The sequence below is a fragment of the Heteronotia binoei genome, chromosome 18 (genome assembly GCF_032191835.1).
Source record: "Heteronotia binoei isolate CCM8104 ecotype False Entrance Well chromosome 18, APGP_CSIRO_Hbin_v1, whole genome shotgun sequence".
Classification (NCBI taxonomy): Eukaryota; Metazoa; Chordata; class Lepidosauria; order Squamata; family Gekkonidae; genus Heteronotia; species Heteronotia binoei.
In genome coordinates, this window is record NC_083240.1 from 377,183 (window position 1) to 398,027 (window position 20,845).

General features: G+C 52.6%; 1 protein-coding gene across 2 annotated transcripts in view; it reads right to left on the bottom strand.

Moving 5' to 3' along the window:
* PLEKHM2 (pleckstrin homology and RUN domain containing M2) overlaps positions 1 to 20,845 on the bottom strand; it is a 34,582-nt gene that overhangs the window by 3,837 nt on the left and 9,900 nt on the right. The window contains exons 4-13 of one of the 2 annotated variants that reach the window (XM_060259281.1): positions 19,814 to 19,913; positions 18,770 to 18,857; positions 15,332 to 15,518; positions 14,725 to 14,784; positions 13,221 to 13,416; positions 12,266 to 12,958; positions 5,646 to 5,715; positions 5,369 to 5,459; positions 3,701 to 3,765; positions 3,330 to 3,418 (exon numbers count right to left, since the gene is read on the bottom strand). In XM_060259281.1, coding sequence (XP_060115264.1) covers positions 3,330 to 3,418; positions 3,701 to 3,765; positions 5,369 to 5,459; positions 5,646 to 5,715; positions 12,266 to 12,958; positions 13,221 to 13,416; positions 14,725 to 14,784; positions 15,332 to 15,518; positions 18,770 to 18,857; positions 19,814 to 19,913 — 1,639 coding nt within the window. The remainder of the gene's footprint in view (positions 1 to 3,329; positions 3,419 to 3,700; positions 3,766 to 5,368; positions 5,460 to 5,645; positions 5,716 to 12,265; positions 12,959 to 13,220; positions 13,417 to 14,724; positions 14,785 to 15,331; positions 15,519 to 18,769; positions 18,858 to 19,813; positions 19,914 to 20,845) is intronic. The other variant, XM_060259282.1, reaches the window with a different exon arrangement.

The window sequence follows — 20,845 nt, forward strand, 5'->3', positions numbered from 1 at the left end:
AACTATTGTTAATTTGATTACTGCTGATTTTCTGTATGATTTTCTATATGTAATGAGTTAATGTGAATGTTCAGGTGAAGGGTGTTTGGTGGTAAAGAATAGTAATTTAAGGATATAAAAACCAACTGGTATGTGAGAGTGTTAAAGGAAGGTGATGTATGAATTTTGAGTGAAGTAAGGCGCAGTAGTAGTATATGAATTGGAATTGGGGTGTCAGTAAGACCTTGGATAATAGAAAAATGAGTATGACATACAAGTAAGACAAAATAGATAGGTTAGTCCCACTATTGGCAACTTTAAAACTGATGGAGATAATGTCCTCACAGGAAGTTATAGAGGAATTGCAGAATTCTATGCAATTGTATTTTATGAATGCATTGAGTCAGGTGCAGGCAAATCTGACAGAACAATTAGATGGAGTAAATAAGAAATTAGATGGCCTGCAAAAGCAATTGACGGAAGTAAAGGAAGAGATTCATGGCTTGACACAATCTGCAAAATATGTGGAAGGAAAGTTGGTAGTAGTGAATGAAAAGTCTGAGGAGATTGAAAAAGTTCAAAAATACGAAGGGGACAGATTAGTGAGAATAGAAACAGTGCAGGTAGTGCATATTTCAGGAATGCAGAATATTCCAGAGGATAGGTATGACCATATAAAGGAGGTGATAGTAGAGATCTTGACACCAGTTCTTGGTATGAAGAAAAAGGAATTGGAGAAAGATATAGAAAATGACTATAGAGCTCGCCTTATTTATTTCAAGGAACACCGCCTGCTGAGAGAGGTTTATATAAGGTGTATTAGGAGGAAAATGAAGGAATTGGTCTGCCAGACGATGAGAGACAAATCATTAAAGTTATATCGTTGGCATATTACACCAATAAAACTGAAGAAAATGTATTTCGAAATTGCTGGTTGCTTTGTTGCAGGGAAACAAATTGATACCATGCAATTCACAAACAAAGTAGATGATTTGAAATGCCAATGTTTTTTTTTCTTCTTTTTTGGACCACAGTGTAGAAGAAAGAAAGTTTTCTTTTTTGTTAGTTCTAGACTTAGCTGAGGTAGATACTCTGATGGAGATACTAAGAGAAGAAATTAACAAATAGATAGAAGGAAAACAGAACTTATTGTATGAAAGTGTATTCCAAACTTGCTGGGGTTTTTTTGTTGTTGATGTTGCAGGGAATTAAATTGATACTGTGTAATTTATAAATAAAGTAAGATGACTTGAAATGCCAAATGTTCTTTTGGATCACAGTGTAGAAGAAAGAATTTTTGGTTGATTCTAGACCGAGCTGAGGTAGATACTCTGATGGAGATATTAAGAGAAGAAATAACAAATAGACAAATAGAAGGGAAATGGAACTTATTGTATGAATGGTTATGGGGAAAGATAATAAGAATATAGTGTAAAAAGGGGTTAACTGTAGAATGTATGATTTGGTTTAGGTTAGAACAAAGGATTTGTATTCTAATGATATAAGTATATAATGCATCCCGCGGTCTACATCCCTAAGTTTATGTTTTGTGTATATATATATATATATATTGTTATTATTGTTGTTAAATGTAATAAAAAGTTAAAAACTAAAAAAAAAGAAAAAAAAGAAATGTAAGTTGGGGGGCTCTTAGGGGTGGTGGTTCAGCGTCTGGAGGAAAGGGTTACTACTCTCCATGAAATCAAGGAAGGGGCCTTGAGGTCCTACAGAGGGAAGGAAAGACCAGTCAGAGGGACAACAATGTGGCGACTGCCGGAACGTGACTCCTCAGAGCACTTCAGCCTGACTCCAAACGTGTCGTGAGACGGCATTCAGTGCCACCAGCACTAAGGAATCCATTCCAGACCCTTGTGCTGGAGGCAGAGACGGAAACGCTGCCAGCGGAAGCATCGCAAACACAAGGGGGACAGAGGGAGGCGGACAAAGAAATGGCTTGGGAAGAAGGCGGCAGGCGTTGGTCACAGGTGACTCCACCCTGCTGGGGGATCTGGAACATCATGTGTCCGGCAGGCCTGACCCCCTGGCCCCGGAGGGAGGTGCATTGCTTGCCTGGGGCCAAAGCTACAGATATTGCAGCAGGATCTCAAAGCTCATCAAGCCCATGGAAGGAGCTTTGTCCATTCGTGATGGTCGCCATGGGAACCAAAGACAGGGCCGTGGTCCCCATCAGAAGCAACAAGGCTGGCTGTGAGGCTCTCAGGAGGAAGCTGCAGGGAATGGCTTCTCTTCCATCCCTCCTGCCGTAGGAAGGGGGATACGGCAGGAGCAGACCGCTGGCTGCGTTGGTGGTGCCGGCAGGAGCCATCTGGATTCTGGGACTGCAGGCAGGGCTTTCCAGATGACAGCCTACTAGCATGCAGTGAAGGTCAGGGAAGAATGTATTTGGCAGAACCTGGAGAGATCCATCAAGAGGGCTTGAAACTGACATGCGAGGGGAAGGAGCCGACCGACACAGGGATGTAGAGGAAGGAGAGCAACCAGCAGAGGGCCTGATGGAGCCGAAGGTGTCTGTGCACCACTGCCCAGAGCTTGGGCCATAAGAAGGAAGAGCTTGAGCTTCTAATGCAGACAGACGGATACGCTTTAGCAGCCATTTCAGGGGCGTGATGGGATGAGTCCCATGACGGGAATGTAGTTGTTCAAGGAAGACCGAAAGGGTCCAAGAGGATGGCTCTCTTGAAGTAACTGAAGGGCCGTCCCTTAGAGGAGGGCAGGGAGCTGTTCCTGTTGGAGAAGACTCACAATCATGGGTTTAAATGAAGGGTGGGCTATTAGGGAAAACCTTTGGACAGTCAGAGTTGTTCAACAGCGGAATCAGATATTGAGGAAGGTGGTGAGCTCTCCCTCCCTGGCAATCTCTAAGCAGCGGCTGGAGGAACCCTGGTCAGGGAGGCGCTAGGCTGATCCTGCACTGAGCAGGGGGTTGGACTAGATGGCCTTCGTGGCCCCTTCCTACTTGGTGATTCTATGATTCTATCCTCTGTGTCTGGAGCATCGTTCTTTCATTTGGCTACTTGTGTTCCCCTGCTCTGGCGGCCCTGCCTGTAGCCACTATCTGCCTGAAGTGAGAACCGAAGGCCACACCTGGCGCTAACAGACCTGAGTCTTGCGAGGGCCTGCCGTGGTATGGGAGGAGGCTGCCTCAGGCGAGAGGCCACTGTCCTGGTGGGCAACCGAGCCCCCCCGCCCACTGCAGTGGCCCTGGTGCCATTTCCAGGGGGAGGGACGGCCCGTGCGCCTTCTCAGCAGCCCCCTGCCGCAGAGCTCTCCCAAGCCCACCCAGATGGGGCCTCCCCGGAGGCAGCCAGTGCCCAGGAGGGCTCGCTCACTCAGTCAGGGTGGCATCTGCTGAATCCAGCAGGAACTGCTTCCGGCGGTTGGTGCAGACCAACGTCACTGTCTGCTGATCCAGGCCCACCTGCCAGGAAAGCAAATCTCAGGAGTCCAGGAAGCAGCTGCCCCCTCCCCCCTCAGCCCATCAGGCTCAGTCTTGTCTGCCGAGACTGGCAGCAGCAGCAGCTCCCCAGGGCCTCAGGCAAAGAAAGGGCCTTCACAGCCCCCGGCCCCGTCCTTCCAATGGGGGGGGGAGTTGAGCCGGGGGCCTTCTGCACACCAAGGAGAGGCACGGCCCTCCCCCAATCCCTCCTGCTGAGCCCTGCCCCCCCAGCCCAGAGGCCCCCCTCTCTGGGCATCCACTCACCGAGACGTAATCCAGCTCGTTGTAGGAGAGGGCTTCCTCCACCATGTAGGGCTTCTCAGCTGCCCCTGAGGAAGAGGGAGGGGGCGTAGCATGGGTGTGGGAGCCCAGCCCTGCAGCAGGAAGCCTCCCCCAGCCTGAAACCTCAAGGGGGCTGTCCTTGGGGAAGCCGCCCACCACAACCAGCCCGGGGGGCTCAGGCTGCAGAAGCTCCCCTGGGCCCAAAGGAGCAGCCGGCAGGCCCAACTGAGGCAGGAGGAATGGCTGGGCATCCCACAGAAAACGACTCCTTCCGGCCAAACACTACGAGAATCCCAGAGAGTGCCACTGAAATGCCCCAAGGGACAACTCCGGCCAGCCTGTCGCGAGACAAAGTGCTCTCATGCCCAAGGGGAGACCTGGGCCAAGGAGTCCTCTCAGAATCTAGCCCTGGATCTCTCTGGCATCTACCAGACCAATGAATTCATTCTGAGTTCTATTCTCTGCGCTCTTGCCAGCAAGCCAGAGATTTAAGAAGAAGAAGAAGATATTGGATTTATATCCCGCCCTCCACTCCAAAGAGTCTCAGAGCGGCTCACAATCTCCTTTACCTTCCTCCCCCACAACAGACACTCTGTGAGGTGGGTGGGGCTGGAGAGGGATCTCACAGCAGCTGCCCTTTCAAGGACAACCTCTGCCAGAGCTATGGCTGACCCAAGGCCATGCTAGTAGGTGCAAGTGGAGGAGTGGGGAATCAAACCCGGTTCTCCCAGATAAGAGTCCGCACACTTAACCACTACACCAAACTTGCTCTCCAGTCCGAGAATTTGCAACAGAACAAAGTGTGAGTCCAGAGGCCCCTTCAGGACCAACAAAGTGTCATCCAAGGCATGAGCTTCCATGGGCACGCCACTTCCTCAGATACGTGGGGATGGAAAGGAAGAGTTCGAAAATATATGCAGAGGTTGACCAGCAAATCAGCATCTTCATCATATTGGTGTTTGAGGCGCCTGACTGGACTTAAAGTTTGTTCTGCTGCTTTAGATCAACACACCTGAAGCCCACCAGAAGAAACTATTCTATTGAAAAAGAAATAATTCTCTTTATTAGGCAAGAAGTTAGAAAATGCAAACTGTGAAAATTAACCCTATAGCTGCCTCAAAAACACGTGCCAATAAAATAGCCTCCTAGCACTTCTCAAACAAATTGGAATTACTAAAATTACTAAGTGTACCAGATTTCAGCTTTTAGGAACTTTTCTCTAAACTCAAGTCACACATGGGAACAGAAATCTCACCTGATACCTTCTTAGCATCCCATGCAGATACAGCTGATTTGCTTATCTCATCAACATGCTTATACAGAAAAAATAACAAATTTATGCCGCATCTTTCTATCTTAAAACATGTAATCATCATCTAGCTAAATCTCAACAAATGTTGAGATAACCAAGCCGATGCATTTAAATACACTCCCTACTCCTTTTCAAGACAAGACTGAAAGGCCAGGTTCATCTCTTAATCTCTGCCAGAAACCATAAATCTGGCATTTCCATCCCTGCTTTAATTAGCCGTCAAAGACTAAAGAAGACCCTTCTGCCCTCCGTTTGGCCAACTCGAGAACCGACGGGGCCGACACAGCGTGGAGAGACGCCAGAGGGGCACGACGAGCAGCCCGGGCAGAGCCGCCTACCTTTGCGGAGGAGGTAGAGGCAGCAGTCCGTCAGCAGCACAAAGACCAGCTGCAAGTTGCCCTCCATGTGCCCGGTGCTCATGCGGATCATCTGCCGGAGGGAAGCAGAGTGGCTCACTCACCCGAGCTGCCTCCCCCAGACACTTTTCTGGCAGGACGCCCCCTCCCCTCTTCTTCAGCAAAGCACAAAGCTGGGCACTGCCGAGGGACACCCAAAGAAAGAGGGGAAGGGAGCCCAGGCAGCGTGTGCCGCCCCCCGCCCCCCCCCCACTCATACCCGGAGCAGCTGCTCTTCGTTCTCCCGGAAAACGTGGATCATCAGCAGCAACAGGTGATTGTTGTCCACTCTGTGCAGAGAGGAAGAGAGAGCGGGATTGGGGGGGGGGAGGAGGGAGGTCTTCCCCACTGTCCGGGGGCCGCAGAGAGAACCTCAGCACACACCAGAGAGCGTCTCCCCCTGCACGACACCACACTCCACAGGCCAGGCTTCAACAGGCAGTTGGATGGCTTGTACAGACAGGGCCTTCTCAGCTGTGGCCCTGAATCTCCTTGCCTGGTACCAACCTGGTGTTCTAGTGACAGACTAAGACGTTTTTGCTTGGCCAGGCATGCCCAGGTGAGCTCTTCCAGCTGCATCCGGTAGACCTGCCCTGGCTGGCCCTTGATAGCATCATTGATACCACTGAGCTGCCCTGTTCGTCCTCCTCCCTGGAGCTCGTGGCCAGTTGTTTGCGTTCACTGTTTTTAGACCTTGCTGTATTTTATTGCTGACTGCAGGTTTGTATTAGCTTTATGGTTTTTAATGTGTCTATAGAATCACAGAGTTGGAAGGGTCCACAGAGAAAAAGATGATATTGGATCTATATCCCGCCCTCCACTCCGAAGAGTCTCAGAGCAGCTCACAATCTCCTTTACTTTCCTCCCCCACAACAGACACCCTGTGAGGTAGAAGACATTGGATTTATATCCCAGAGAACATTGGATTTATATCCAGAGAAGGGCAACTAGAATGATTAAAGGGCTGGAGCACTTTCCCTATGAAGAAAGGTTGAAACGCTTGGGACTCTTTAGCTTGGAGAAACGTCGACTGCGGGGTGACATGATAGAGGTTTACAAGATAATGCATGGGATGGAGAAAGTAGAGAAAGAAGTACTTTTCTCCCTTTCTCACAATACAAGAACTCGTGGGCATTCGATGAAATTGCTGAGCAGACAGGTTAAAACGGATAAAAGGAAGTACTTCTTCACCCAAAGGGTGATTAACATGTGGAATTCACTGCCACAGGAGGTGGTGGCGGCCACAAGTATGGCCACCTTCAAGAGGGGTTTAGATAGAAATATGGAGCACAGGTCCATCGGTGGCTATTAGCCACAGTGTATGTGTGTATATAAATTTTTTTGCCACTGTGTGACACAGAGTGTTGGACTTGATGGGCCGTTGGCCTGATCCAACATGGCTTCTCTTATGTTCTTATGTTCTTATCCCGCCCTCCACTCCAAAGAGTCTCAGAGGGGCTCACAGTCTCCTTTCCCTTCCTCCCCCCACAACAGACACCCTATGGGGTAGATGAAGATATTGGATTTATATCCCACCCTCCACTTTGAAGAGTCTCGGAGTGGCTCACAATCTCCTTTACCTTCCTCCCCCCACAACAGACACTCTGTGAAGTGGGTGGGGCTGAGATGGCTCTCACAGCAGCTGCCCTTTCAAGGACAACTCCTGCAAGAGCTACAGCTGAACCAAGGCCATTCCAGCAGCTGCAAGTGGAGGAGTGGGGAATCAAGTCTGGTTCTCCCAGATAAGAGTCCGCTCACTTAACCACTATGGCTGCCCCAAGGCCATTCCAGCAGCTGGAAGTGGAGGAGGGGGGAATCAAACCCGGTTCTCCCAGATAAGAGTCCGCTCACTTCACCACTATGGCTGACCCAAGGCCATTCCAGCAGCTGCAAGGGGAGGAGTGGGGAATCAAACCCGGTTCTCCTAGATAAGAGTCCGCTCACTTAACCACTATGGCTGACCGAAGGCCATTCCAGCAGCTGCAAGGGGAGGAGTGGGGAATCAAACCTGGTTCTCCTAGATAAGAGTCCGCTCACTTAACCACTATGGCTGACCCAAGGTCATTCCAGCAGCTGCAAGTGGAGGAGTGGGGAATCAAACCCGGTTCTCCCAGATAAGAGTCCGCTCACTTCACCACTATGGCTGACCCAAGGCCATTCCAGCAGCTGCAAGTGGAGGAGGGGGGAATCAAACCCGGTTCTCCCAGATAAGAGTCCGTTCACTTAACCACTACAGCAAACTGTCTCTCTGGAGGCCATCTAGTCCACCCACTGCTCAGCCTAGAGCCTCCTGGACCAGGCTCCTCCAGCCACTGCTTAGAGACTGCGGGTTCCGCTGTCAAACAACTCTTACTGTAAGAAAGCTTTTCCTAATATCCAGTCAATACCTCCTACCCTTCAGTTAAACCTATTATAGCGAGTCCTTTCTGCTTCCAAGAGGAGCAGCTCCCTGCCCTCCTCTAAGGGACAGCCCTTCACAGTGAGCAATCATGTCCCCCCTACACCTCCTCTTCTCCAGGCTGAACCTTCCCAAGTCCCTCTCAGCCTTTCCTCCTGGGGCTTCTTGGTCTCCAGGCCCCTGATCACCCGTGTCCCTCTCCTCTGCACCTGCTCCGTTCTGTCCACCTCCTTCTTGAAGGGAGGCCTCCAGAACGGCACATGAGACTCCAGGCACAGCCTGAGCAATGCAATGTGCAGAGAGATGAGGACATCTTGCGAGCTGGAAGTTATGCCTCTGTTGATACACCCCAAGATGGCATTTGATTTTTTTTTGCTGCTGTATCACACTGACTGCTCGTATTTAAGTTATGGTGCTCCCATACCCCAAGATCTTGTTCACACACACCGCTCCCCAGAAGTGTGTCCCCCATCCAATATGTGTTTCTCATTTTTGTTACCGAGACATTTTATAATGTTGCATATCACCCAGAGCCCGAGAACAGCAGGGATTAGACCAGGAGTGTCAAACATGCTGCCCGGAGGCCAAATCATGCCCCTGGAAGGCTCCTATCAGGCCCCCGAGCAACTGCTTTTGTCTACTTCCTTCTCGCTCTCTCTTGCTTCCTTTTGCATCTCAACTTGCTTTGCAAGACTTGCTCAATCGCACAGGAGCTACAGAGCAAAACCTCAATTTTCTCCATTGGCTGAGGTTCCTCCCCCTCCTGGTCCTCTGGGGAGGGAGGGAATGAGCTGGAGCTTCCTTTGCCCAATTCCCTGGATCCCCTGGGAGAGATACAAAGAAAGCACCTTTAAGACCAAGAAGTGCTAATGTTTTAAGTATTTTCTTAAAAAAATCTTTCGTTATGTTTGTCTGTGTCCTTTAAAAAGCTTCTATCTTCAATAGGCCCCGCCCGACACAGTCCAGCCTGGCCTGACAAGGCCTCATTTGTTAAGGGGAGCTGCTCTCTTGGGTTTGATTCTCACCAGCAAGGAAGAATTGATTGAAGAAGTGGGAATAGTGGGCACCCTGGGCAGGAGTGACCATGTGATCCTGGAATTTACAGTCTTAGGGAAGGGAAAAGCTATACGTAGTCAGACTTATAGGTTGGACTTCAGAAAGGCAAACTTTGATAAACTTAGAACTATGCTGGGTAAAATCGCATGGTCAGAAATACTTAGGAGGAAGGGGGTTCAGGAGGGGTGGGAGTTTCTTAAAAGCGAAATACTGAAAGCACAATCGCAGATGATTCCTGTGAGAAGAAATGGAAAAAGCCTAAAGAAGCCAAAGTGGCTCCATAAACAGCTCTCTAAAGACTTGAGAAATAAAAAAGACTCCTTTAGGAATTGGAAGGAGGGCCTTATAACCAAGGATGAATATAAACAAATCACCAGTGCTTGTAGAGAAAAAGTTAGGAAAGCTAAAGCTCAGTATGAGCTTAGGCTGGTCAAAGATGCTAAAAACAACCAAAAAAAGGGTTCTTTTCTTCTGTTCAGAGTAAGAAAAAGAGCAAGGACATGGTAGGCCCATTGCGAGGGCAAGAAAGTGAAATTGTAACGGGTAATGAAGAGAGGGCAGAACTGCTCAATTCCTATTTTTCCTCAGTCTTCTCTTCTGAGGGAAACGGTGCTCAACATGGCAAAAACATATAAGGAGGGTATGAAGTTCCAACCTAGGATCAGCATAGGGGTAGTACATAAACACCTAGTTTCTTTAAATGAAACTAAGTCCTCAGGGCCAGATGAACTGCATCCAAGAGTTCTAAAAGAGCTTGCGGATGTAATTTCTGAGCCTCTGGCTATTATTTTTGAAAATTCTTGGAGAACAGGAGAGGTGCTGGAAGATTGGGGTAGGCGAATGTTGTCCCCATCTTCAAGAAGGAGAAAAAAGAGGATCCGGGTAACTACCGACCCGTCAGCTTGATGTCTATACCTGGAAAAGTTTTAGAACAAATCATCAAACAGTTGGTCCTGAAGCATTTAGAAAGGATGGCTGTGATTACTAAGAGCCAGCATGGTTTTCTCAAGAACAAGTCATGTCAGACTAACCTGATCTCTTTTTTTGAGAAAGTGACTACCTTGCTGGATCAGGGGAGTGCTGTAGACATCGTTTATCTTGATTTCAGTAAGGCTTTTGAGAAGGTTCCACATACTATCCTTGTTGACAAGTTGGTAAAATGTGGTTTGGATCCTGCTACCGTTAGGTGGATCTGTAACTGGTTGACAGATCGCACCCAAAGAGTGCTTGTGAATGGTTCCTCATCCTCTTGGAGAGGAGTGCTGAGTGCCTCAGGGATCTGTCCTGGGACCTGTTTTGTTCAACATCTTTATCAGTGATTTGGATAAAGGAATAGAGGGAATGCTTATTAAATTTGCAGATGATACGAAATTGGGAGGTGTTGCAAACAGAAGAAGATAGAAACAGGATACAGGATGACCTTGACAGGCTGGAAAACTGGGCCAAACCCAATAAAATGAATTTTATCAGGGATAAACGTAAAGTTCTGCATTTAGGTAGGAAAAATCCAATGCATGGTTATAGGATGGGGGAGACTTGTCTTAGCAGTAGTATATGCGAAAAGGATCTAGGGGTCGTAGTGGATCATACGCTGAACATGAGTCAACAGTGAAGACCAGAGAAGATTGTGAGGAACTCCAAAGGGATCTGTTGAGGCTGGGTGAGTGGGCGTCAACGTGGCAGATGCGGTTCAATGTGGCCAAGTGCAAAGTAATGCACATTGGGGCCAAGAATCCCAGCTACAAATACAAGTTGATGGGGGTGTGAACTGGCAGAGACTGACCATGAGAGAGATCTTGGGGTCGTGGTAGATAATTCACTGAAAATGTCAAGACAGTGTGCGTTTGCAATAAAAAAGGCCAACGCCATGCTGGGAATTATTAGGAAGGGAATTGAAAACAAATCAGCCAGTATCATAATGCCCCTGTATAAATCAATGGTGCGGTCTCATTTGGAGTACTGTTTGCAGTTCTGGTCGCCGCACCGCAAAAAGGATATTATAGCATTGGAGAAAGTTCAGAAAAGGGCAACTAGAATGATTAAAGGGCTGGAACACCTTCCCTATGAAGAAAGGTTGAAACGCTTAGGGCTCTTTCTCACAATACAAGAACTCGTGGGCATTCGATGAAATTGCTGAGCAGACAGGTTAAAACGGATAAAAGGAAATACTTCTTCACCCAAAGGGTGATTAACATGTGGAATTCACTGCCACAGGAGGTGGTGGCAGCCACAAGCATGGCCATCTTCAGTGGCTATTAGCCACAGTGTGTGTGTGTGTGTGTGTGTGTGTATATATATATATATATATATATATATATATATATATATATATATATATATATATATATATATTTGGCCGCTGTGTGACACAGAATGTTGGACTGGATGGGCCATTGGCCTGATCTAACATGGCTTCTCTTATGTTCTTATGCAGTGGCTAAAAAGGCAAATGCAATTTTGGGCTGTATCAACAGAAGTCTAGTGGCCCAATCACATGAAGTGATGGTATCACTTTACTCTGCTCTGGTTAGACCTCACCTGGAGTGTTGTGGTCAGTTTGGGGCACCACATTTTAAGAAGGATCTAGACAAGCTGGAAGGGGTCCAGAGGAGGGCGACAAAGATGGGGAGGGGTCTGGAGACCGAGTCCTGTGAGGGAAGGTTGAAGGAGCTGGGGATGTACAGCCTGGAGAGGAGGCGGCTGAGAGGCAATGGGATCACCATCTTCAAGTCCTTGAAGGGCTGTCATATAGAGGATGATGTGGAATTGTTTTCTGTGGCCCCAGAAGGTAGGACCAGAACCAGTGGGTTGAAATTGAATCAAAAGAGTTTCCAGCTCAATATTAGGAAGAACTTCCTGACCGTTAGAGCAATTCCTCAATGGAACAGGCTTCCTCCCTGGGAGGTGGTGGGCTCTCCTTCCTCGGAGGTTTTTCAACAGAGGCTGGATGGCCATCTGACAGCAATGAAGATCCTGTGAATTTAGGGGGAGGGGTTTGTGAGTTTCCTGCATTGTGCAGGGAGTTGGACTAGATGACCCTGGAGGCACCTTCCAGCTTTATGATTCTATGTCATATTTGGCCCTCGTAACAAATGAGTTTGACACTTCTGGATTTGACAATTGTTACATTTAGGCTGTGATCCCACACACTCAAGAATGCACTTTCAATCCTCATTCAGTGCACTTTCCAGCTGTGTGAACTGGCAAAATCCAGCTGGAAAGTGGATTGAAAGTGCATGCTCTAGTGTGTGTGACTGCAGCCATAATGAAATGCAATAAAAAATTGCACAAGGAAAAGCTGCAGCCAGCTCCCCGTTTGCCCCCCGCTGCACAAGCCAAGCCAGCTCCCCTGCTTCCCCAGAGGAAAGGTCCCCCTCCCCACCCACCTGAATTCTGAGGGGTGGGCTGCTTCTGAGGGGCTGCCCTGCCCCTCCTCCACCCCCGAGTCCTCTGCGCTGCTGAGGGAGGGGCTGGTCTTCTCCTCCAGGCTGGCAGCTGCTGCTTCCTCCTGCTGCTGCGAGGAGGCCGTCAGCGGCCCAGGAGCCTCTTGCTCGCCTGCTCCTCCTCGTCCCTCCTCCTCGTCCTCTTGCCCAGCAGCCTCAGGGCCACCAAGAACATGTGCCGGTTGGCCATGCCCTGCAGGGTCATGGTGGCCACCACCTGGTGCAGGAGTGTTTGGACTCTCAAGGGCAAAGCGGTAGAAGAGCATGGGGGATGGAACCCCCTCGCTAAAGCCACCAGAGGGGGGGGCCTCCAGGGGGGGCCCCTCTGGTGTCTCGGTCCGAAAGGACTGGTCAGGGAGCTCGATGGAGCGGCCCCACCTCCTGGGGTCCAGATGCCCGTCCAGCGTGTCGATCACCTTGCTGAGTGACTGTCCCACCTGCTCCATCGACGTGTCCTTCATGGCGGGGATGCGCAGCCCCAGCTGCCTGAGTGCCGGGGGCTCGCTGGCCGCCTCCAGCCTGGCCTGGGGAGGGTCCTGCTGCTCAGCCGGGGGGCCCCCGCCTCCTCCTCCGGCCGCCACCCCCTCCTCCAACTTGCTCTTCTTCTTCTTGCCGGCCTTCTTCTTTTTCGCCAGCCTGCAGCGAGGAGAGGAGTGCTGGGCCCGGGCACATGCGAGGACACCTCCCTCTCTGGGCTCCCGAGTGCCCCAGGCCCCCCCCCTTTCTGGTCCTCGAGCCACAGAGCTCTTGCGAAGCACACAGGGGACCCCACGTGCTGTGCTCTCTCTGGCAGCAGCAGCACAGCCAGCAATGGGCCCCTTTGGTCAGAGCTGCCTCCCACTCAAAGAGCCACTTCCCAGGGCCAGACAATAGCAGGCTGGCAGGACCCCGCACTGACCTGATGACCTCCAGCTCAGGGCAACTCTCCGCCTGGTCTGTGCCCTCGGCCACGGGGTCCGCCCTCTCCTGGCAGGCCGGGTGGTGCACGGGGGTGGTCTCCGCGGAGGACGGGGCTTCGGCCTTCTTGTTGAAGGGGTTGTAGCGCTGGGTCGGGCTCTTGGGGGGGCAGCTGAGGGTGTCTGTCAGGTCTCCATCTGGGAAAGAGGAGGAAGGCCACCCCCCTTGATCAGTGGGCCCGCAGCAGCAGCCATCGCTGGCCAGGGCTTCTCCCCAGACCTGCTGTGGCTGGGAGTCTGGCCAGCTGCCTGGCTCCGTGAAAGAGCATCTGCCTGGCATGCGGGAAGTCCCAGGCTGGGGTCCAGGCAAGAGGGGACGCAGAAGGGCATCCTGGTGGAGAGAAGACGGGCCATGACGCAGCAGAAGGCGGCAGCTCCTGTGTTCACGGGCCTCAAACTCCAGCCGGGACAAGAGCTCTTTCCCCCAGGGTGACCCCCCCGCCCAGCACCCTGCCTGCCTGCCTGGCCTATTCCAGCACACGTGGCCCACATTCCTTCTGCTTCAGTTCTCAGGAGCCTTTCTACAATCCATCGGCAGCCCCCTTCCATCCTCTCCACAGGATTCAGACAAAATGGCTTCCTTCCAGAGGGAAAAGCTGCAACCAACCTTGGGCACAAAACATGGAGCTTTTCTTTCTTCTGGCCATTTTAATTAGGTGGCTGCCAGTCAACTATCGCTTGTGTCCTCTGCAAGGCTCCCTCTAGGCTGTGGGAGCAAAACCTCTACTTCATGAGCTCCTGGTGTGAAAGTGGGGAGCTCCTGCATCAATTAGTTTGCTCTGAAGCCATTTCTCCTGAGCGAAGAGAAGGATGTGTGAGCTGGAGGCTAGGAAGCGGTGAGCTGGCTCACACTCACTCAGCTTAGAGGGAACACTGGTCCTCTGACGGTGTCGATGGGGTCTGTGTCCAGGTAGCCGCTCCTGCCAGGACTGGAGACTTACTTGTGGGCAGCTGGACTGCAATGAGGGCCCCTGGCCTGCCTTGGGGGCAGCAGAGGGAGGAGAGCGGGGCTCCAAAGCCAGAGGGCTGCAGGGCAAAGGGCTGGTGGCAGTCCAAGCAGGCAAGAAGGCAGCTCCCCCCCCCCCCATGCACCTCCAGAACAGAAAGGACCGTTAGTTGCTCTCCCCGCTGGCGGAGGAGGCTGATTTGGGAGGCTTGTTAGGCTGAAGGACCAGAACATGACGGAGCACCTCATGCTGGGATAGGCCGAGTCACAGAAGGGTGAGAAAGTTAGATGCTCAGATCAAAACTGGGGGGGGGGGGGGGGGTAAGTGGCAGAGAGAAACCAGAGACCCCCCACCCCCTGCCTATGTTTTATGGGCCCCAGCAGGGCAAGCCCCCAGCCACCCTCTCAAGCGGTTTGTTCCTGCAGGCACCAAAAGTGTTAAGAGACCCAGGACAGAGCAGGCAGCGAGTGGCAACAGACAAGGGGCACGATTGTCCCACCTTCCCAGGCTGAGGTGGGCAGGGATGGCACTGCGGGAAAGACATCTCCAAAATCATAATCTACAAAGTGAGGGACAAAACCACAGATTAGAAAGCAGGGGGCCAGAGGGGGGCTCGAGGCTGCAAGCCCCTCTGCCAGCCACTCCCAGGGGACTCGCTGGCGGGGAGGGGGAGGCAAGAAAGGCTGCCACCCCCTTCCCCCAGAAGCCTCAGGGGTGAGCCAAGGAGAGCAGAGGCAGCCAGAGACTTCCCTGGCCCCTGCAGCTCCACACCACTCGCCAGCCTGGATGGTGCAGTGGGCAAGAAGGGCAGCAGCCAGTCTGCACGGAAGGCCCCTCTCAGCCCCCAGGAGGCAAGTGGCCTGCCAGCGCCCAGCTGAACACCATGGCACTGCTCCTCAGGGGCAGGAAGGGGGAAGCAGGCCGAGGGCAGCCACCAAGGAGCGCCGGTGCGACCCTCCCCCCGGTCTGTGGTCCTTGGGGGTCACAGCCAGACAAGCAGCCTCCCCACAGGCTTTCCCCTCATCCTGCCCCCCACATTCGGTCCTTCTCCTGTCCTGGGGGCAGAAGCATCTGTGGGGCAGCATGCCCCCCCGCCCCCGGCTCACCCTCGCTGGAGGGCGCAATGGCACTGTCATCCCACTCCAGGTTGGTGGAGGTGACGGAATTGAAGGAGTTGAGGGAGAGGCTGTCTGAGCCGCGGGCACAGCAGGGCAGGCGGTCCTCGAAGTCCAGCAAGTACTGCGGCTTGTAGTAGTCCGGCATGTAGGGGGCCAGGTCCAAGTAGGGGGCGTCCTGGAAGCAGCAGAGGGAGACAGAGTCACGAGTCAGAGTCCTGGGGAGGAAGCACCGGTGGGACCTTCACCCGTCCCCCTTCAGGAGCCCCCAAAGCAGCTGTCCCAAATGCATCACTTCTGCGACACGACTGGAGCCCTTGAGAAAGGGGAGGAGCTGCCGAAGAGCCAGGGGAACCCATCCGGCTCACAGGGGCACAACAGGCACAAAATGGACGGGAGCCTCCTTGAGGCCGGAATGCTTTCTGGAAGCCAGCGCTCCTCTATCCCCAAGGGCCAGTGGTTGACTAAACGTCAGGAAGAACTTCCTGGCAGTCAAAGCAGTTCCTCAGTGGAAGAGGCTTCCTCCTGGGGAGGTGGGGGGTGAAGGCCACCTGCCAGCCATGCGGATTCTTTCAACTGAGATCATGAGAAGGAGGGCAGGAAGGGCTGCCTCAGGGCTTCGTTCTCTGGCAGGGAAATGCTGATCACCACTCTGGGGTCAGGCGGCCAGTTTGGCCCCACGGCTCCTGGAGGGCTTTTCTGCCATCTTCTGGGCATGGAGCTAGAGTCACTTGGCTGGCTGTGGGGAGAGGTAGTTATTTGTGAATTTCCTGCATTGTGCAGGGGTTGGACTTGAGGACCCTTCCAACTCTGTTATTCTCCACACATTGGTCTCGCTCTGGAAGTGGCAGGAAGCCAGTTCAATGGCCTGCTAGATTATATCTATCCAGAAGATGCTAATGGCCCTGGTAGGGAAACCAACTGGACGCTAGGAAGTCTCCAGGTGATTCCTGGAGATTTCCCAGAATGCCTTCCTGGAGGGCTCCCAGGATGCACCTGCGACCTGGCAAATGGGGTCCAGGGGCCGGAGGGAGTGATGCAAAGTGGGCAGAGCAGGGGGGTTAAGCAAACTCCTTGCAAGGGGAAGTTGCTCTCTGTTTCCTTGGGCTGCCTGGCTGAGGAGGATGCTGAGCTCCGGTCTGCAAGCAGGCAGGTATGTTCTTCTGACCAGGTGGTCTTCCATGTAATGGGACACAGAGAGGAACCTTTTCAAGATTATCAGTGCCTGCCCTATTTTAGCATCAGTTAGGGAAAGAGGGTTGCATGAATGACCAATTTTCTTTTGAAATCTGTTTGCTGATCTGGTGCTGTGCTTAATTTATTTTATTTATTTTTATTTGATTTGATTTATATCCCGCCCTCCCTGCCAGGCTCAGGGTGGCTCACAACATAAAATCATAACAACAATTAAAACAATTATATTATAAAATGACAAATTCTTCAGTTTAAACAATTCAAATAGGTTTGGTGCTAATCTCATCAGATGTTGTATATTCCCTGTGGCAACGGCATTTCTCCAGATTCCTATGCTGCTGGCTGCGCGTCAATTAAAAGCCAGCTGGAAGAGAGCAGTCTTGCAGGAATGAGCAAGGTCCCGCAAGGCGCTCACCTCCTCTGGCAGTTGGTTCCACCAGTGGGGGGCTGCAATCGAGAAGGCCCTCTCTCTGGTGGTCTTTAGTTTGGCCTCCTTCAACCCAGGGATTACTAATAGATTTTGCAATCCAGATCAAAGTACCCTCTGGGGAACATGTGGGGAAACATGGTCCCTGAGGTAGGCAGGTCCTAGGCCATATAGGGCTTTAAAGGTAACGAATCTGGTATACTATGGGCAGCCAGTGCAGTTCCCGCAGCCCCGGCTATATGTGCTCCCACCTGGGAAGCCCCAAGAGCAGCCTGGCCGCCGGGTTCTGCACTAGCTGTAGTTTCTGGGTTCAGCACAGGGGCAGCCCCAAGTAGAGGGCATTACAGTAGTCCAACCTTGAGGTGACCATAGCATGGATCACTGTTGCCAGGTCGTCGCACTCCAGATGGAAGAAGGCGGATTTGGCAGTGGCTGCTGTCTGGGCCTCCATTGTCAGGGCAGGCTCCAGCAGCACCCCCAAGCTCTTGACCTTGTGCGTCATTCTCAGTGGCACACCGTCAAATGCTGGTAAGGGAATTTCCCTGCCCAGACGGCCATGACTCAGGCAAAGGACCTCTGTCTTTGCTGGGTTCAACTTCAATTGACTCCGCCTGAGCCAACCTGCCACAGCTTGGTGCGCCAGATCTAGATTTTCTGGGACACAGTCAGGCTGGCCATCCATCAGTAGATAGAGCTGGGTGTCATCAGCATACTGGGGGCAACCCAACCCATACCTCCAGACAATCTGGGCAAGGAGGCACATATAGATGTTAAACAACACCGGGGAGAGCACTGCCCCCTGAGGCACCCCACAATTGCACATTCCTCTGGGACAATTCTGCCCCAATCGCCACCCTTTGTCCCCGACCCTCAAGGAAAGAGGAGAGCCATTGCAAGGCCAACCCCTGAATCCCTGCGTCGGCAAGGCGGTGAGTCAGCAACTGATGGTCGACTGTATCGAACGCAGCCGATAGGTCTGACAGCATCAGTACCACCAAGCCACCTCGATCCAGATCCACTGGAGGTCATCAGCAGGGCGACCAGCACTGTCTCCATCCCATGACCTGGGCGGAAGCCAGACTTAAGGAGGCTTGTAAATATTTTCTTTTCAATATATATTTTTTGACGTTGGAGGCTGGTTCTCACTCTCTGTACCACCCAGATCCTCTACCATCTTGGACGCGCTAGTGGGTTGGGAGGAAAGCTGTGCACGTGGTATTTCTCCAAGGGAGCCCAAAGTTCCCATAGAAACCAGGCTCTGGGTAACAGAGGAAATAGAGGCAAGGCCTCAGGTTGCGAGGCGGAGCTAGGAGCTCTGTCTTTCCTAGCAGGAAACTGCCCCCCCCTCAAATGGGCAGGTGGTGGCAGCGAAGTGAAAGGAAGAAGTAATCCCCTCCTGGAGTTGGCAAGGCCAAGGAGGGGTGGGCAGAGCAGGGTCTGTAAGTCCAAAGAAGGCCTGTTCCATCACAGCTTTCTATGATGCTGTTCACTGCCTTTGGCAAAGCACGCCTTTTTTCTATACAGCCAAATAAGAACTGTGTTTCTAGGCTGCTTCCATACTTCACTGTACATTTGTGCTGATATTGTCAATAGTGATTACTAAATAGGAGACACTGTGTTTTCAATCCCCGTCAGCCATCCTGTGGATTTCCAAATGAAGGGTTTAAAATAGTCACAAACAAAACCCAAGCGGGACACGTGAATGCTTCAGGGTGGGGGCCTGAGCCCAGCTTCCTGGAGCCCTGATGCAAACTGCGAGTTGGCCCCGCCCCACCCCGCCCCCTGGAAAGAGAAGGCAGTCTGCTCACCAGATCCAGGTCAAAGCGGATAAACTCCAGGCCAGAGACCAGCGTGAGGAAGAGGGTCAGATGGTCCTGGCTGCAGACCAGGGCGTTCCTGCAGGACAGAAAAGCCAACCACTCACAACCACTGAGGCTGAGGCCTGGGCAAGCCAAGTCCCCAGGCCAAGCACGGTCTCCCCCTCCTGCCTATCTCCCCCCGTCTCCTCCTCCTCCGGAGGGGCCTCTAACTCTCTCTCTGGCCTCCAGGCTGCAATAGGCTTCAGGCAGGGACTTTTGGGGAGCCTAGAAAGTTCCGTGGGAAAAAAGTCACGCACAAGCAATGCACTTCTGAGCCAGCAGCTCCTGCAGTCAGACACCACCTCCCACCCACTGGCAAAAAGAGCAAGGACAATTGACTCAGCTGCCACAAAAGGGTGCAGCAGCCAGGCTGGAAAGGAGGCCAGGAGGTGGGGGCTGCAGCTCCGTGGCTCCAGGCAGCCCCCACCAGGGCCCCTTCAAGGCACACAGCTTCCTGCAGGAGCTCTCTTCACCTCTGGGGCTCCCTTCCCACAACTGCACATCCCTCAAAAGTGCCCATGCTGGCCGGCTTGTGCCACAAAAGCAGAAAATGTCATCCCGCTAAACTAGAATGTCTTGGGAAGTTCAACGGTATTAAATTGGTGTTTAACTGAGACGAGGCATTCCAGCCCACAACAGGAGTTCAACTCGCTTAGCCGAACTAGGCAGACTGTGTCCTCCCCATGCTGATCCTGCTGAATATGTCTGAATTGGACCCAGAGACGTCCCAGCACTTCTGCACTGGCCTTTTCCCTCCGCCTGGCGAGGAAACCCCCTCACCCACCTGGGGAAAGGGCTTCTAGGCCAGGGAATTTAGGGCAGAATAAACCTGTTGGCCTTTCTGGGCCACAGGCACACCTCTTGAAAACTACGCAAGGAAAGCAAACGGGAGGGAAACTCCTAGGCAGATGGGAACGGTATCAAGAGCCGCTCTCTTCTGGGCCGGGCCTTAGCCCAGCCAGAGGCCAAAACCACCTGCAGAGGGGGACTCACTTGACGTAGTGCTTGTGCAGCAGGCTCAAGTTCTCCTGGAACAGGCGCAGGTAGCTCTCCAGGGAGTTCTCGTTGAGGGCCAAGTACAGCCACGCTCGGCCTGCAGGGGGCAGCAGCAGAAGACAGTTCTTGGCAGGCGTCCCGCCACGGCTGGCCCACAAAGGCCCCAAGGCCAGGAAGCCAAGACGCCCAACCAACAACACTCCCACAACCCCCCAGACAGAAAACCCAATGCAGGTTCTGGGGCTTCGGCCTGGCTTGGAAGGGATTCTACACCCCAGCACAGTTTGTTCCCATTATTCCCAGGCGTGACCAGTAAAGAGGGCGCTCATGATGCAGGTCATGACAATTCGGAGTACAGAGAAGGCAACGCTCTGCAGGGGGGGATGGGGCAATGAGGAGAGCTACGGGGGAGGGGGCCATGCTGGTCAGCAGGGGAGCAGCCGGGCCCTCCCCTCCAAAGGGTCTCAAAAGGTGCTGCCCACCTTGAAGAGAGTCGGCAGAGAAAGGAAAGCAAACCGAGGGAGGTGCAGGGAGTGGCCTCTTCGTGCCCAACAGTTGATCAAAGATTGCAAGGGGGTCCCCTTTGGGAGGTGGGGCAAAACTTCTGGACTGTAAGGCATCCTCTCCTCCCTGCCCCGGCCTGCCCCCTCTAAGGCAGGGGAGCCTCTAGTATCCTGGAGAGGAAGGTGCAGCTGATGGCAACATTTCTCCCCTCTGCGTGGACAGACAGCCCCTTCCCTCTCCCCCCTCAGAGGAGGGCGTGTCCCTGCTGGTCCTCCTGGCTTGTCTCCCATGGGGGGATCCTTCCAGACAGCCTGGATGGGGCAGGCCCTGAGTTGCCCTCAGAGGGCCAGGGAGATCTGGAAGTGTCGCTGGCCCCACTGGGCTCTGTCTGCTTCCCAGCTCCCTGATGCCGCTAGCAGAGCTCCCTGGCACAGTCAGGCGGGAAGGCCTAGGCCAGGGCACAGGGCTTGCTGTCAGGGGGAGGGGGAGGCTGTCTGGGAGAACATAAGAGAAGCCATGTTGGAT